General features: G+C 37.7%; 1 protein-coding gene across 1 annotated transcript in view; it reads right to left on the bottom strand.

Annotated features, from left to right (window-relative positions):
* SEPTIN14 (septin 14) overlaps positions 1-18,768 on the bottom strand; it is an 87,535-nt gene extending 68,767 nt beyond the window's left edge. Inside the window, exons 1-4 of the mRNA XM_042922719.1 lie at positions 18,667-18,768; positions 17,962-18,030; positions 6,809-6,929; positions 5,789-5,984 (exon numbers count right to left, since the gene is read on the bottom strand). Coding sequence (XP_042778653.1) covers positions 5,789-5,984; positions 6,809-6,929; positions 17,962-18,015 — 371 coding nt within the window. The 5' untranslated portion in view covers positions 18,016-18,030; positions 18,667-18,768. The remainder of the gene's footprint in view (positions 1-5,788; positions 5,985-6,808; positions 6,930-17,961; positions 18,031-18,666) is intronic.
* Positions 18,769-19,378: the final 610 nt, after the last annotated feature.

Here is a 19,378-nt window from a genome sequence, read left to right as displayed (position 1 = left end):
CTGACTCTTGAGTTCAGATCAGGTCATGATCTCATGGTCATGGGATTGAGCCCTGCATCAGGCTGTGAGCTGACAGCACAGAGCCTACTTGGGAGTCTCTCTCTCCCTCTCTCTCTGCCCCTCACCCACTTCTGTATACGTGCTCTCTCTCTCACTCACTCACTCTCTCTCTCAAAATAAATAAATAAACATAAAAAGAGAAAGAAAAGCTAGAGGCATCACAACTCCACATTTCAAGTTATATTACAAAGCTGTAGTAATCAAAACAATATGGTACTGGTACAAATATAGATATATAGATCAATAGAACAGAATAGAAAACCCAGTAATAAACCCACATCTATATAGTCAATTAATCTTTGACAAAGCAGGAAAGAATATCTGATGGGAAAAGGACAGTCCCTTCAACAAATGGTATTGGGAAAACGGCTCAGCTACACGAAAGAGAAAGAAACTGGACCATTTTCTTACACCATACATAAAAACAAATTTAAAATGGATTAAAGACTTAAATTCGAGTCCTAAAACAATAAAAATCATAGACGTGAACACAGGAAGTAACCTCTTTGACATCAGCTGCAGCAACCTTTTTTTCAGTAAGCCCCCTGAGGCAAGGGAAACAAAATAAAAAATAAACCATTGCAACTACATGAGAATAAAAAGCTTCTGCCCACCAAAGGAAACAGACAACAAAACTAAAAGGCAACCTGTGGAATGGGAGAAGATAGTTGCAAATTACATATGTGATAAAGGGTTAGTATCCAAACTGTATAAAGAACTTATAAAATGCAACATCCAAAAAACAAATAATCTAATTTTAAAATGGGCAGAAGGGGTGGGGCACCTGGGTGGCTCAGTAGGTTAAGCGTCTGACTTCAGCTCAGGTCATGATCTCACAGTTTGTAGGTTCGAGGCTTGCATCAGGCTCTGTTCTGACAGGTCAGAGCCTGGAGCCTACTTTGGATTCTGTGTCTCCCTCTCTCTCTCTGGCCCTCACCTGCTCACACTCTGTCTCTCTCTCTCTTTCAAAACTAAATAAACATTTTTTAAAAATTAAAAATGGGAAGAAGACATAGACATTTCTTCAAAGAAGACATCCAGATGGTCAACAGACACATGAAAAGATGTTCATCATCACTTACCATCAGGGAAATGCAAATCAAAACTACAATGCGGTATCACCTCACACCTGTCAGAAAGGCTAAAATTAACAACACAAGAAACAACAGGTGTTGGCAAAGATGTAGAGTAAAAGAACACTCATGCACTGTTGGTGCAAATGCAAACTGAGGCAGCCACTCTGGAAAACAATATGAAGTTTTGTTTGTCAAAAAGTTAAAAATAGAACTAGCCTAAGATCCAGCATTTGCACTACTGGGTATTTAAGCAAAGAATACAAAAACACTAATTCAAGGAGCTATATGTACCCCTATAATTATAGCAGCATTGTTTACAATAGCCAAGATATGGAAGTAGCCCAAATGTCCATAGACTGATGGATAAAGAAGAGGCATATATATTTTATATATATTATTCATATACGCACTCATATATTTTTATGCTGAATAAAAAATATATATGTAATTCCATATAATGTATGGAATATATTATATATTTATTATATATTATATATGGAATATTATATATGATATGTGGAATATTATGTATTATATATGGAATATTATATATGGAATATTATTCAGCATAAAAATAATGAAATCTTGCCATTTTCGATAAGATAGAGGGAGCTAGAGAGTATAATGCTAAGTGAAATAAGACAGAGAAAGACAAATACCATATGATTTCACTCATATGTAGAATTTAAGAAACAAAACAAACAAAGGGAAAAAAAACTGGGTGTTGTTTGGAAGTGTGGAATCATAATATTGTACACCTTAAACTAATATAATACTGTATGTTAACTAACTAGAATTAAAATAAAAACTTAAAAACCCAACATCTACAAATTAAATTTCCTGTCTTTTGTGGACACAGCTCATAGCACCCCAAAACAATTACAAAGTAACATCAGAGATCTCTGATCATAACAATATATAATCATGAAAAATTTTTAAATATTGCAAAGTTACCAAATGTGACACAGAGACACAAAGTCATCAAATGCTCTTGGAAAAGCCAGGCTGATAGACTTGTTTTACACAGAGCTGCAATAAACTTTCAATTTGTAAAAAAAATACATAAAAAGAAATATATCTGACAAGCACAATAAGGTAAATCTAGTAAAATCAGGTATTCTTGTACAAATAAGGAGGTTAAATAAGTAATCAAAAATTTACCAACACAGAAAACTCAGGCTTCAGTATTGAATTCTAATAAACACTTAAAGAAGAATTGACACCAATACTTAAAATCTTCCAAGAGGATTAAAGGGAAAATTTCCAACTCTTTTGAAGGCCAAAATTATCCTGATATAAAAAAAAATTACAGATAAATATCCCTAATAAACACAGATGCAAAATCTTCAACAAAATACTTAGCAACGTGAATTCAACAGCAAATTAAAAGGATCATACACAATGAGTAGGTGGGATTTATCCTCAGAATGCAAGGATTATTCAATATAAGTAAGTTGATTTATAAACACCACATTGATTGAAAAAGAAAAATTACATAACTATTTCAATAGTTGCAGAACAGAGACTTGATGTAATTTAACACCTTTTCATCATTTAAAAAATAGCAAAACTCTTGAAACTATGTAGAAAAGAATTTATGTCAACACAATAAAAGCTATATATGAAAAGCCCATGGCCAACCTCTAAATTGTTAACTTTATGGGCATTGAATTGTTTGTTGTATTCTTATCTTTTTAATATTTGTTTCGCATTTCGTTTAAAGCGCTTTTCAGCTCCTCGTGACTGTTCCTTAGTCCCTTGATCTCTGTAGCAAGAGATTCTCTGCTGTCCTCTATACTGTTTTCAAGCCCAGCGATTAATTTTATGACTATTATTCTAAATTCACTTTCCGTTATATTATTTAAATCCTTTTTGATCAGTTCATTAGCTGTTATTTCCTGGAGATTCTTCTGAGGGGAATTCTTCCGTTTGGTCATTTCGGAGAGTCCCTGGCGTGGTGAGGACCTGCAGTGCACTTCCCCTGTGCTGTGGTGTATAACTGGAGTTGGTGGGCGGGGCCGCAGTCCGACCCGATGTCTGCCCCCAGCCCACTGCTGGGGCCACAGTCAGACTGGTGTGTGCCTTCTCTTCCCCTCTCCTAGGGGCGGGATTCACCGTGGGGTGGCGTGGCCCGTCTGGGCTACTTGCACACTGCCAGGCTTGTGGTGCTGGGGATCTGGCGTATGAGCCGGGGTGGTTAGGCAAGGTGCACGGGGGCAGGAGGGGCAGGCCTAGCTCGCTTCTCCTTAGGTGATCCACTTCAGGAGGAGCCCTGTGGCAGCGGGAGGGAGTCAGATCCGCTGCCGGAGGTTTGGCTCCGCAGAAGCACAGAGTCGGGTGTTTGCGCTGAGCGAGTAAGTTCCCTGGCAGGAACTGGTTCCCTTTGGGATTTTGGCTGGGGGATGGGCGGGGGAGATGGCGCTGGCGCCTTTGTTCCCCGCCAAGCTGAGCTCTGCCGTCCGGGGGCTCAGCAGCTCTCCCTCCCTTTGTCCTCCAGCCTTCCCGCTTTCCGAGCAAAGCTGTTAACTTCTGACCTCCCAGACGCTAAGTCGCGCTTGCTGTCGGAACACAGTCCGTCCGGCCCCTCCGCTTTTGCAACCCAGACTGGGGGGCTCCGCTTGGCCGGCGAGCCGCCCCTCCGCCCCGGCTCCCTCCCGCCAGTCCGTGGAGCGCGCACCGCCTCGCCGCCCTTCCTCCCCTCTTCCGTGGGCCTCTCGTCGGCGCTTGGCTCCGGAGACTCCCTTCTGCTAATCCTCTGGCGGTTTTCTGGGTTCTTTAGGCAGGTGTAGGTGGAATCTAAGTGATCAGCAGGACGCGCGGTGAGCCCAGCGTCCTCCTACGCCACCATCTTCCCTCTCTCCCCTAATATTTGTGAAATCAGTAATAATGTCTTCTTTTTTGTTCCTGATGTTGGTGATATTTGGCTTCTCATTTATTTTTCTTGCTCAGTCTAGTTAAAAGTTTTCAATTTATTGATTTTCTGACATTTTTTCTGTTTTCATCAATTTCTGCTGTAGTATGATTTTTCCTTTCTTTTTCTTGCTTTAGGGTAAATTTGTTCTTATTTGGCTAGTTTCTTGACATTGAAATTTATAATACTTGAGATTGTCGTTTTTTCTAACATAAGTATCTTATGCTATTAATTTCCCTAGGTGGCTCAGTCGGTTGAGCATCTGACTTTGGCTCAGGCCATGATCTCATGGTTCGTGGGTTCGAGCCCCACATCGGGCTCTGTGCTGACAGCTCAGAGCCTGGAGCCTGCTTCAGTTTCTGTGTCTTCCTCTCTCTGCCCTTCCCCCACTCACTCACTCTCTCTCTCTCTCTCTCTCTCTCTCAAAAAAAAACATTAAAAAAATTTTTTAAATTTCCCTCTAAGTAAAACTCCTGCGGCATTCCTATAGCTTTTTTTTAATTGCAGTAAGATCGCTTAATGGATATCTACTCTCATAACAAGTTTTTGAATGTAATATAAAGTACTATTACATATACTGTTAAACCTTCTGTTGTACAGCAGATCTCATCTTGCATGATTAAAACGTTATGTCCATTGAACAAGAACTCTTAATTCCTCCTTCTCCCCAACCATTGGCAAACATTTTATACTCTTCTATGAGTTTGGTGAGGGGTTGTGATCAAGAAAGGGAAATGTCTTGGGGCACCTGGATGGCTCAGTCGGTTGAGTGTCCGACTTCAGCTCAGGTCATGATCTCACGGTCTGTGAGTTTGAGCCCTGCATTGGGCTCTGTGCTGACAGCTCAGAGCCTGGAGCCTGCTTCAGATTCTGTGTGTCCCTCTCTCTCTGCTCCTCCCCCGCTCATGCTGTCTCTCTATCTCTCTCTGTCAAAAATAAATAAACATTAAAAAAATTTTTATAAGAAAGGGAAATGTCTAAGGCCCATGGGAATCAGACCACAATTTGAATGAAAGGTGATTACATAGGATGTTTCAGAATTATCTATTAACCTGTTCATAAATGTTTTATGCGTTTTTATATTATACATAATATAGTTTAAGGAAACTTGTTCTGTATTATTTCAAATGTATTTTAATTATTATAAAAATTCAACATAAGGTCTGAGTTATTGTAAGTTACTAAACTTACAATAGTGGCTATTTTTGGAAAAAGAAAAGGCTCTAAGTACTTACATTTGGCTAAGTGGGTTTTCATTTCATCTGGATCGTTTAAATTTTTACAGAAATAAATTTACTTATAACTTGGGTAAGTGATTTTAAAAATGAGAATATCCAACAAGTAAATATATGGGGAAAATCTATTTGAAAAATTTATAGAAATCAACCTTATATATAGGATATCTATATCGATATTGATATAGATATATAAGGATATACCCTTATATAAAGGATTCAATGGTGAGAATCAGATGGATATGTCTGCATCCTAATCTATAAAACCAGTAAATTTAATCTTATTGGGAAAAAAAGAGTGTTTGTATAAACAAGATCATCCTGGATTTTCTGGATACATCTTAGTTCAAACAACAAATGTCCTTAAAAGAGACATAAGGAGAGCAGAGAAGGCTATATAAAGGTGGAGGCAGATGGGAGTGATATAGCCAGAGGAAATGTCAGTAAAGAAGGTAAATTCCTTTAAAGAATAAAATCTTTTGTAATTAAAATAAGAAAACACTAACCTGGCTTCTTTGTTTATTTGATCACCATATCCCACTGTTTTCACAACAGTTAATTTCAATTGAACATTACTTTCCTGAAGTTCATATGTCTGAATTTTAAGTCCAACATTTGAGTAAAAATGTGAGGATTTTTTGTCTTTCAAATTAGTATTGAATAATGTGTCGATGAGTGTTGATTTTCCAATTCCAGTTTCCCCTGTAATAAACATAGATACATTATCTAGGGGCATAAAATGGCTAAGAAGAAGTAACGCTTAACCCAAATACATCAATGACTATAATGTCCTTTAAAGTATACATGTTTAGGGGCTCCTGAATGGCTCAGTTGGTTGAGCGTCCAACGTCAGTTCAGGTTATGATCTCACAGCTCATGGGTTCAAACCCCGCATTGGGATCTATGCTGACAGCTCAGAGCCTGTAGCTGCTTCAGATTCTGTCTCCTTCTCTCTCTGCCCCTTCCCCTGCTTATGTGTGTGCACTCTCTCTCTTTCAAAAATAAATAAATATAAAAAATGCATTTAAAAAATCTTGTGAATAAAAATGAGGTATACATGTTTCTCTTGACTCTCTCAGTCATTAATATAATATAGAAAAAATATACACGAAAACATATCAGATTTTGAAGAGCACTGAAACATCCAAAGAAAATAAAAGTCTAGGGGTGCCTGGGTGGCTCAGTCAGTTAAGCGTCCAACTTTTGGTTTCAGCTCAGGTCATGATCTCATGATTCATGGACTCTAGCCCCACATTGCCCTCTGTACTGACAGTGTGGAGCCTGCTTGAGATTCTCTCTCCATCTCTCTCTGTCCCCCCCCCCCACTCTGTCTCTCTCTCTCTCAAAAACAAATAAAAATTTATTTGTATAAAAAATCTAAGTAATGTGACTAACATGATGGGAACAAATACAGATAGAAGGACATGGTCTTGAATTAGCAGCACCAGTGTTACACTACTTAGGTAAGTTGAAGTAAGCATTTGAGAAAATTAAGTACTAATTCAGATGAGGAATCAGGTACTTACCCACACAGAGAATATTAAAAGAAAATCCTTGTTGAATAGATTGGTTTACCAACTGATGAGGCAAACATTCAAAACCAAAATGACCAAGCATTGTTAAGCAACGGACACTATCTCCTCTTTGCTTAAAAACACAAAAATAAAACAATTAATTAAAATTAGTAATATCATTTGAAAAATAATTTTAATAATAGGTTTAAGAAATTAGAATTATCATTTGATTATCATAACTCAGACAAGATTTGAATTAAGTAAATTTGTGAGCAAGTAAGTCTTGTCCAGACACATAGTTTTTGCTTTCAATTTTAAAAATAGTAAATGTGTAGGAGGGAGAGGAAGACGGCAGCAGAGTAGGAGGACCCTAGCCTCATCTTGTCTCTTGAACACAAATAGATAACTATAAAATCATCCTAAATACTCCAGAAATCAATCTGAAGACAGACAGAACAAACTCCACAACGAAGGGAGAGAAGAGGCCACATCAAAGAAGGTATGAGGTGCAGAGAAGTGGTATAGGGGAGAAAAAGATTATGGGTGCTTCAGAAAGGAGGGAGCCAGCATCACAGAGAAGAGTGAGAAAGAGAGGAGCACAGAGGGGAACACCCAAGGAGAATATTTTACAAAAGTCATTGGTTTGGAAAACTAGAGGGGCTGAATTTCATGAGTTCTTGCAACCAATGGTGCTTAAAGCCTGGAGTTTTAAAGGTGAGCTGGCTTGTCTGGGAGAGAGCCCCAAGGGCATTTTTCTGCTCTTGGATATAAGGCAGGCAAACAACCCAGGGGCAGATCCCATGGAAACAGCACTCCAAAGAATGCCTGGGCACATAGTGGGGAAAGTATTTGCTCTTCTCTGAGCACATACCAAAGAGGCATCATTCACAGATGCCTCTGTGGGAACATAAGAGCTACCTGGCACCATTTCAGTCCCCTGCCCCTCAGCATAAACAAAGAGCCACCTGCGGAAGCAGTGCAGTGCCCACACTAACTTGCTTGCACAAAGCCCACTCCCTGCACTCTGATGGGACTGCCCTTCTCATTCAAGCTCGCCTCAAGCACAATGGGGTGGACCCCTCCCTTAGAAGGCAAGCACAAACCCCTGTCCACATCATGTCTCCTGACCAGAGAATTTTATGGGCACTTAGTTCTGGTGGAAGTAGTGTCAGGTCTCATTTCATAAGCAGACCAGAACACACCTAATTAAAACTCACAACATTTAGGCCAGGGACCAAACAATGCCCACAGCAGACAAGGAGAACCTCTGCAGATGACTGGCCTGAAGGATAGAGTAGCCAAAACACAATAGCAGAGTGCATGCAGCACACATCCAGACACTTACTGAAATGACAGGCTGGGATGTTACATGATCTCCTCTTCATAAGGCCATTATTTCAGAATAGAGACATAGCTGGCTTTTCTAACAGAGAAGGCAGAGACATAAACAAAATGCAAAGATGGAGTGATTGATCACAAATGAAAGAACAAGATAAGGCCATGGCCAGTGAAACAGATATAAGTAACATGTCTGATGGAAAATTTAAAGCAACCATCATAAGAATACTATCAGGGCTTGAGAAAAGAATGGAAGACATCAGACACCCTTACCACAGATATAAAAGACTTAAAATGAATCAGTCAGAGATAAAGAATACAATGAACGACGACGTTAGAAACAGTCCTGATGCAATGAACAGTAGGGTGGAAGAAGCAGAGGAATGAATTAGTGACACAGAAGACAAAATAATGGAGAAGATGGCAGCAAAGTAGGAGGACCCTAGGCTTGTCTCATCCCTTGAACACAATTAGATAGCTATCAAATCATTCTAAATAATCCAGAAATCAACCTGAAGACTGGCAGAACAGGCTCCATAACTAAAGGGAGAGAAAGAAGCCACATCAAAGAATGTAGAAAGTGTGGAGACATGGTTTAATGGAGAAATGGGTGCTGCAGAGAGGAAGCAGCTGTGTTCACAGGAAAAAGCAAGAGAGAGTGAGCACACAAGGGAAAGAACACACAAGGAGAACATTTCCCCTAAAGCCATTGGCAGGAAAAACAAGAGGGGTTGATTTTTTGTGAGTTCTTACAACCAGCAGGGTTTAAAGATGAGTTTTAAAGGTCCACAGGCTTTGCTAGGATTGAGCCCTGAAGGCACTGATTTATTCCTAGAGATAAGGCAGGCAAACAACTGGGGGGTGGGGGGAGGAGATGGTGAGGGGAATGGGGAAGCAGAAGGCATGGGATCAGTACTATGAAGAATGCCTGGGGCACACAGTGGGGGAGATTATTTGCTGCTCATGGAGTGCATCTCTGAGAGTCAGCATTCAGAGTTGACTCTCTGGGGACAAAGGAGCCACTGGTGCTATTTCCCTCTGCAGCCCCTCAGCATATACACAGAGCCACCTGCTGGAAATAGCACAGCACTGACACTGGCTGCCTAACTTGCTTATACCAAGTTTCACCCTCTGTGCTCTGGTGCAACTGCCCTTCTCAGTCAAACTTGTCTCAGTCCCAGTGAAGTTGGCTCCTCCCCAAGAAGACTACCACAAGCCTTTGCCCACACCGTGTCCCTAAAGCCTGGAGTTTTTTTTTTTTTTTTTTTTAACGTTTATTTATTTTTGAGACAGAGAGAGACAGAGCATGAATGGGGGAGGGTCAGAGAGAAGAAGACACAGAATCTGAAACAGGCTCCAGGCTCTGAGCTGTCAGCACAGACCCCGATGTGGGGCTCGAACTCATGGACCGCGAAATCATGACCTGAGCCAGTCGGCCGCTTAACCGACTGAGCCACCCAGGCACCCCTAGCCTGGGGTTTTAGAAGTCAGCAGGCTTGGCTGGGAGAGATCCCAGAGGGCACTGTGCGGCTCCCGGATAAAAGGTAAGCAATAATCCAGAAGCAGAGAGTCTGGACACAGACATCTCAAAAATGCCTGGGTCAAACATGGAGAGGAGATTATTTGCTTTTCTTGGAGTGCTTCCCTGAGAGGCAGCATTCAAGGAGTCACCTCTACAGGAACAAAGGAGACAGCTTATGTCAGTTCTCTCCTTCAACCCTCATATAAACATAGACACACCTGCAGTAAGCAGGCAGTACCAAGACTGGCTGCCTAACCTGCCTGCACCAAATCCCACACCCCTACACTCTGGCACAACTGCCCTTCTCAGTCAAGCTTACCTCGGTACCAGCACAGCAGGCCCCTTCCCCAGAGGAAAGACCAGCATAAACACCTGGCCACACCATGTCTCCTGACCAGGAAGATCTGCAGGGCTTCAGTAGTATCAGGTCTCATTCAACAAACAGATAAGGCCATACCTAGTTAAAACTCCACATTCTGGCCAGGGACCCAACATTGCCCACTGCAGGCAAGGAGAGCCTGCAGACGCATGGTATGAAGAATAGAGCAAATAGCAGTGCATGCAGCACACACCAGAGACACTTCCTAAAGTGACAGGCCCTGGACATTTATGACCTCTTCTTCATAAGCTATTACTCTAGGGAGCAGGAAACATACAGGCTTGTAACACACAGAAGAAGGCAGAGACTTAGACAAAATGCCATGACAGAGGAATTCATCCCAAATGAAACAACAAGATAAGGTCACAACCAGAGATCTGAGAAAGGCAGATATAAGTAACATGTCTGATGGAGAATTTAAAGCAAAAATAATAAGTATATTCTCTGGGTTTAAAAAAAGAATAGAAGAAGAGCACCTTGGTGGCTCACTCAACTAATTGTCTGACTCTTGATTTTGGCTCAGGTCATGATCTCATGGTTCATGAGTTCAAGCTCTGCATCAGGCTCTGTGCTGACAGTATGGAGCCTGCTTAGGATTCTCTCTCTCTCTTTCTCCCTCTCTCTCTCTCTGTCTGTCTATTTCAAAAAAAAAACCTCAAAAAAATAAAAATAAAATGAATATTTTAAAAGAAAAGAAGAGAGGAGTGCCTGGGTGGCTCAGTCGGTTGAGCATCCGACTTTAGCTCAGGACATGATCTCGCGGTCTGTGGGTTCAAGCCCCACGTTGGGCTCTGTGCTGACAGCGCAGCCTGGAGCCTACTTCAGATTCTGTCTCCCTCTCTCTCTGCCCATTCCCCGCTCATGCTCTGTCTCTCTCTCTGTCAAAAATAAATAAACATTAAAAAAAAATTTTTAAAGAAAAGAAGAGATCAGTGAGACCATTACCACAGATATAAAAGAGTTCAAAAAGAATCAATCAGAGATGAATAGTGCAATAAATGAGATTGGAAACAGGCTTGATGCAATGAATAGCAGAGTGGAAGAAGCAGAGGAATGAATTAGTGATAGAAGACAAAGTAAGAGAAATTAAAGAAGCTAAACAAAATAAGAAAGAATTATGCAACATGAGATAGACTTAAGGAACTCAATGACTGCATCAAAGGTAATAACATTTGTATGACAAGAGTCCCACAAGAAGAAGACAGAGAAAAGGGGGCAAAACATTTATTTGAAGAAATAGTAGTTGAAAACTTCCCTAATTTGAGGAAGGAAACAGACATCCAGATCCAGGAGGCACAGAGAACTCCCATCAAAATCAACAAAAGTGGGGCCTCTGAGTGGCTCAGTCGGTTAAGCATCCAACTTCAGCTCAGGTCATGATCTCACAGTTTGTGAGTTCAAGCCCCGCATTGAGATCTGTACTGACAGCTCAGAGCCTGGAACCTGCTTGAGATTCTGTGTCTCCATCTCCTTTTGCCCCTCCCCCACTCACACTCTGTCTCTCTTTCTGGCTTTCAAAAATAAACAAACATTTAAAAAAAATTTTAAATCAACAAAAACAAGCCAACAGCAAGATATATTGTAATTACATTTGCAAATTAGAGTGAAAGAAAACATCTTTAAAGCAGCAAGACTAAAGAAGTCCTTAACTTACAAGGGAAAACCCATAAGGCTAGCTGGAGATTTCTCAATAGAAACTTGACAAACAAAATGGGAGTGGCATGATATATTCAAAGTGCTGAATGGGGAAAAACTGCAGTCAAGAATATTTTCCAGCATGGCTATCATTCAGAATAGAAGGAAAAATAGAGTTTCCCAGACAGACAAAAACCAAAGGAATTACTGACCACTAAACAACCCTGAAAAAAATATTAAAGGGGATTCTTTGAGTGGAAAGACCAAAAGTGGCAAAGAAAGAAGAGACCAAAGGTGGCAAAGACAAGAAAAGATCAGGAAAAATCTCCAGAAACAATGACAAAACAAGTAATGATGTGGCACTGAATATATCTATCAGTAATTACTTTGAATATAAATGGACTTAACACTCCAATCAAAAGCCATAGGGTGTCAGAATGGATTTAAAAAAACAATACCCACTTATATGCTGCCTATGAGACTCATTTTAGACCTGAAGACACCTGCAGATTGAACGTGAGGGGATTGAGAAATATTGACATGCAATGGACATGAAAAGAAAGGTGGAGTTGTCATACTAATACACGAAAAATGGACTTCAAAAAAAAAAGTCAGTAGTAAGAGACCAAAAAGGGCACTATGCTATAATAAGGGGGACAATCCAACAAGGTCTAACAATTATAAATACTTATGCACCCAACATGAAACACCAAAATATATTTTAAAGGCTAACAACAAATATAAAAGTACTCATTGATAATAATACCATAATATTAGGGGATTTTAACACCCCATTTATATCAATGGAGAGAGCATCCAAACAGAAAATCAACAAGGAAACAATGGCTTTGAATGACACACTGGACCAGATGGACTTCACAGATATATTCAGAACATGCTAATCTAAAATAACAGAATAAAGATTCTTTTTAGTCTACATGGGAGATTCTCCTGAATAAATCACATACTAGGTCAAAAATCAGGCCTCAAGAAGGACAAAAATATTGAGATCATATCATGCATATTTTCTGACCATAACACTATCAAACTTGAAGTAAAACCATGAGAAAAAGTCTGGAAAGAGCTTGAACACATGGAGGTTAAACAACATGCAACTAAACCATGAATGGTTCGCACAGGAAATAAAAGAATAAGGAAATACATGGAAACAAATGAAAATGAAAACAGAACGGTTTAAAACCTTTTGGATGTGGCAAAGTGATCCTAATAGGGAAGTAGATAGTAATACAGGCCCACCTAAACAAGCCAGAAAAATCTCAAATAAACAATCTAGTCTTACACTTAACGGAGCTCAACAAAGAACAACAAATGAAGCCTGCAGCCAGCAGAAGAAGGGAAATAACAAAAATTAGAGAAGAAATAAATGACATAGAAACTAAAAGACAACAAAAAACCCACAATAGAACAGATCAATGAAACCAGGAGCTGGTTCTTTGAAAAAATTAATAAAATTGATAAACCCCTAGCCAGACTTACAAAATAAAAAAGACCCAGATAAATAAAATCACAAATGAAAGAGGAGAAATAATAGCCAACACCACAGAAATACAATTATTGGACAATATTATGAAAAACTATACGCCAACAAATTGGACAAACTGGAAGAAATGGATAAATTCCTAGAAGTATATAAGCTACCAAAACTGAAACAGGTAAAAGGAAAACTTCGACAGACCAATAACCATAAGAGAAATTATATCAGTAATAAAACATCTCCCAACAAACAAAAGTCTAGGGCCAGATGACATCACAGGTGAACTCTACCAAACAATTAAAGAAGAGTTAATATCTATTCTTCTCAAACTATTCCAAAAAATAGAAGTGGCAGGAAAACCCCAAACTCATTCTCTGAAGCCAGTATTAGCCTGGTACCAAAACCAGATAAAGACTCCACTAAAAAAAGAACTACAGGACAGTATAACTGATGAATATGGGTGCAAAAATTCTCAATAAAATACTAGCAAATCGAATCCAACAGTACATTAAAAAAAATCATTCACCATGATCAAGTGGGATTTATTCCTGGCTACAAGCGTGGTTCAATATTCACAAATCAATCAACCATATATATCACACTAAGAAAAGAAAGGGTAAGAACCATATAATCTCAATGGATGCAGAAAAAGCATTTGACAAAATACAGCAACCATTCTTGATAAAAACCCTCAGCAAAGTAAGGATAGATGGAACATACCTCAACATCATAAAGGCCATATACAAAAGACTCACAGCTAATATAATCCTCAGTGAGGAAAAACTGAGAGCTTTTCCTCTATGGTCAGGAACAAGACAGGCATGTTCTCTCTCACTATTACTACTTAATATAGTACGGCAATCTTAGCCTCAGCAATCAGGCAACAAAAAGAAATAAAAGACATCCAAATCAGCAAGGAAGAAAGCAAACTTTCACTATATGCAGATGACATAATACTCCATATAGAAAACCCAAAAGATTTGACCAAAAGCGTCTAGAACACATGAATTCAATAAAGTCTCAGGATATAAAATCAACATGCAGAAATATGTTGTATTTCTATACACCAATAAGGAAGCAGCAGAAAGAGAAATTAAGGAATTGGTCCCATTTACAATTTCACCTAAAATAATAAGATATCTAGGAATAAACCTAACCCAAGAGGTGAAAGACCCGTACCCTCAAAGTTATAAAACACTGATGAAGGAAACTGAAGATGACACAAAGAAATAGAAAGACATTCTATGACCTGAATCAAAAGAACAAATATTGTTTAAATGTCCATACTACCCAAAGCAATCTACACACTTATTGCAATCCTTATCAAAATAACAATAGCATTTTTTCATTGAACCAGAAAAAAACTATCCTAAAACCTGTATGGAATGAACAAGGACTAAAAATAACCAAAGCAACCTTGAAACAGAAAAGCAAAGCTGGAGCCATCACAATTCTGGACTTCAAGTTATATTACAAAGCTGTAGTCACCAAAATACTATGATACTGGCACAAAAATATATACATAGATAAATGGAACAGAATAGAAAACCCAGAAATAAGCCCACAACTATGTGGTGAATTAATATTCAACAAAGTAGGAAAGAATATCCAATGGAAAGAAGACTGTCTCTTCAACAAATGGTGTTAGGAAAACTGTTCAGCAACATGCAAAAGAAAGGAACTGGACCACTTCTTTACACCATATACAAAAATAAATTCAAAATGGATTAAAGACTTAAATGTGAGATAGGAAAGACCCAAATGTGAGATAGAGAATAACATACGCAATAACCTCTTTGACATTAGCTATAGCAACTTCTTTCTAGATATGTCTCCTGAGGCAAGAGAAACAAAATCAAGAATAAACTATTGGGACTCAACATATAAAAAACAAATAATCCAGTTAAGAAATGGGTAGAAGACATGAATAGACATTTTTCCAAAGAAGACATCCAGATGGCTAACAGACACATGAAAAGATGCTCAACATTGCTCAACATCAGGGAAATACAAATCAAAACCACAATGAGATACCACCTCACACCTGTCATAATGGCTAAAATTAACTACTCAGGAAACAACAGATGTTGGTAAAGAATGCAGAGAAAGAGGAACCCTCTTGCACTCTTGACAGAAATGCAAATTTGTGCAGACATTTTGGAAAATGGTATGGAGGTTTAAAAATAGAACTACTCAATTATCCAGCAATTGCACTCTTGGGTCTTTACTCAAAGGATACAAAAATACTAATTCAAAAGGATACATGCACCCTGATGTTTATAGCAGAATTATCAACAATCACCAAATTATGGAAAGAGTCCTAATGCCCATTGACTACGAATGTATACAGAAGAATTGGCCATATATATGTATGTATATATATACATATATACATACATATATACATACATGTATATACATATATACATACATATATATATATAATGGAATATTACTCAGCAATAGCAACAATGAAATCTTTCCATTTGCAATAACATGAATGGAGCAAAAGAGTATTGTGCTAGGTGAAATAAGTCAGTCAAAGACAAACACCATATGATTTCACTCATATGTGGAATTTAAGAAACAAAACAAATGAACATAGTGGGGGAAAGAGAGGCAAATAGAAAAACAGACTCTTAACTATAGAGAACAAATTGATGGTTACCAGAGGGGAGGTGGGAAGGGTGATGTGGTAAATAAGTGATGGGGATTAAGGAAGACACTTATTGTGATGAGCACTGAGTGTTGTATGTAAGTGTTGAATCACTAAATTTTACACCTGAAACTGATATTACACTGTATGTCAACTAACTGGAATTTAAATAAAAACTTGGTGTAAAAAAAGATGTGGCATATATACACAATAGAATATTACTTGGCCATAAAAAAGAATAAGAACCTGCCATTTGCAACAACATGGATGGACCTAAAGTGTATAACGCTAACTGACATGAGTCACTTAGAGAAAGACATATATATCATATGATTTCACTTATATTTGGAATTTAACAAACAAAAAACATAAAGAAAAAAAGACACACAAAAAAACAGACTCTTAAATACAAAGAAGAAACTGGTGGTTACCAGAAAACAGGAAGGTGGGAGAATGAATGAAATAGATAAAAAGGGACTAAGAGTTCATTAATTAGTATGAGCGCTGAGTAATGTATTGAATTGTTTAATTATATTGTATGTCTGAAACTAATATAAAACAATATGTTAATTACACTTCAATAAAAAACAAATGAGTCTACTTAAGCCTTGAATTCCAATACAGGAGAGAGATTTAAAAAAAAAAAAAAGATAGACATCCTCACATATTGATGATTGTAGCATAAATTGACATAATATCTTTATAGAGTGATTTGCTAATTACTATCAAATTTTAAATTGCATATACTTTCTGATCCAATAATTTCATTTCTAACAAAATACATGAAACATATACATGAAAAAGTATGTAGGAGGATACTCAATGCAGCATTATACAGAATTGTGAAGAAGAAAAAGAAGAAAAAATGAGGAGGAGGAAGAAAGAGAAACAGAAAAAAAAAAAAGCCCAGAAGTTACCTTACCACTACATAGAGGGGCTGGCTATTGAAAAAAAGTACATTTATAATAGCAAAAGTACAGAGCTATTAAAAAGAATAAGGTTGATCTGTGTGCTGATATGAAAACTTGTCCAAAGATTAGTTACTGCTGGTGAAAAACTAGGTTGAGAGGAGTGTTTTCTCTTTCTTATTGTTTGAGCATGATGAGGGAACAAACTAAGTTGCCAATTGTAAAATGGTTAAAAAAAGTTGGAAGGTTACTTGCTAAAGGGTGTGTACGGAGCATTTCTACCTTAGCTTAAAGTGTGACTAATTGGCCTTTGGGATCCCTTCTAATTCTAAAATTTTATTATTTTAATATCATGTAAACAAAGGAATGTTCACCATGATTTAATGCAAAAGAGGGGCCAAAGATATTATGGCATGGACATAAGTCAGTGGTTTCGTTTCTGAGACATGACTTTGACAGTAGTTTAAAAAGCAGTGAAGATGAAAGGTGGATCAAGTGTGATTTTAAGCATGTGACAGATAGAAAAACAAATATTGAATAAGCCATTTTCTTCAGAGGAGTAAGAGTGAGAAGGAAAAGAGAAAAAATATGGTAGTTTGGATATGCATGTTTGGAGGAAGAGAAAATACCAAGAAGAGAGCCATTAGGTACTAAGACATAAATGAGCACTATTTAACATAGATCAATGTTCACATATATATTTGACATTCTGCTCAAAAGGAATTCTAAAACTCACTTTTCACTCATTCAGGCATACTACTCTCTTTTTTAGTGTAAATTTGTATGTGAATTATTGTAAGTTGTCCCTAGTACAGAGGCTCATCTTAAAATATAACTTGTTTCAATCTCCCACTGAGCAAAGAAATAAACAGCCACCCAACCACTTCCTAAAATAACTTCACTTAAAAGTTATTTATTATCAGCACATAAATTTCCACAAACACATGCATCAAAATAGTGCTATTCTTCCCACCTAATGGGAGGTTTGTTATTCTTTGGTGTTAAAGAAGAATACTACCAAAAAGGTCTGCAAACTCAAGAACAGGGAACAGTTATTTAAACCAATATTGGTATTTAACTCCAATCAATGTAAAATTTAATTCATGTGCAAGCATAACAAACACGAATCTTTATGACCTATGTCTATATCATTTTACTGAATCAATATTTTGAAATTACCCAATCTTGTTAAAGTACAAAATTGGAAGTTCTATTTGAAAGATATACTCAACTGTATCTTCATCATGGGGTATTTGCGTGGACATACACAATGGTTTTTCTGCCATACCAGGCTGAAAGACCTGAAAATGAAGAAATAAAAATCTGTTAAAAATTACTTTATAAGACTATATTCCTTCAATATAATTTAGATCAAAAGAGAGTCTAATAGAGACATTATCCCGGGTTTTGGCTTTCAGTCCACACTATTGATCTGTTTTAAATTGTAACTGTTTTGCTAGACAGCCTCCTATATAATATGTAATATTCAACTTAAAATGCACAGTGATACATTTAACCATAAACATGCAGAATAATCTAAAGAAAGGGTAAACTCTCTTTTGAAATCAAGAGGACAGAGAGCATTCTTCTTTAAAGCACTGAGTGTAAAATAGGTAATTTTGCTTTAAAAAGTGCTTAAAAGAACCAGGAAAGGCAAAATTACTTAACTTTACAGAGAAGCTTACCAGGGAAGGCTGGGGTGATACAGCTCAAGGAGAGTTGGAAAAGAAGAGCTTATAAAATCTAAACAAGTCCCTTAAACATTGTACTAAATTAATAAAAACTGTCACTTATGAAGCACTTATTATGCACCTAGCATTGTGCTGAGTGCTTATGTGCTTTAGCTCCTTTAGTCATCGTAATAGATAGATATAGACATATTTTTGTTGCCATATGCCAGTTGAGAAAATTCATATTCAGAAAAATGAGTAACTTACTTGCCCAAGATTTCAGCAATGCAGCAGACACAGGTCTGAACTGACTCTAAAGCTGGTGTTCTTCCTACTGTCCACAGTTATGAACCAAATATTCACTGTGCTTGCAACACTGTGGAACAAGGGAGGGGAGGTACAAAAGAGCATGTGCTGATTTCTAAGCAGAACTGTCTGAGAAGGACATGCTATCCTACTTTTGAGTAGAGCACAAAGATATGAGAATATGGGGCATGATTTAAAAGGAAATATTATATACAAATATAGCAAAAAGAAAAGTAAACAGTATCAAATAATGGCTCTCTATCATGGCTTCTTCACTTGAGAATAATAATTCCTGAGAATTATTCCACTTTCGTGTATATGTTGACTTCATTTTTTCCTTAATAGCAAATAGTATCCTCTAAAACAGATAGTGTTCTGTGTTATGGTATTGTTTACTCTGGTCTATATATGCAAGTTCTGTATTAGCAGAACTTTAATGTTGGGTATTGCAGTCATTTCTAGCCTTTAACTGAAATCAACAATAAACATCTAAACCACTAAAAAAAAAAAGAATTGTTTCTTAACTTCCCCTGCCTATTCTGTCTCAGAATTTGAAGTAAGTTACTATAAATTCAAGAGTCTCAAATTTTAGTTATGCAAAGGATAAAGTTCTGGAGATCTACTCTATAGCATGGTGATTATAGTTAATAATACTGTATTGTGTACTTGAAAT

This window comes from Panthera leo, chromosome E3, assembly GCF_018350215.1.
Source record: "Panthera leo isolate Ple1 chromosome E3, P.leo_Ple1_pat1.1, whole genome shotgun sequence".
In the NCBI taxonomy this organism is placed as follows: domain Eukaryota; kingdom Metazoa; phylum Chordata; class Mammalia; order Carnivora; family Felidae; genus Panthera; species Panthera leo.
This window is presented reverse-complemented; position numbering and strand designations above follow the sequence as displayed.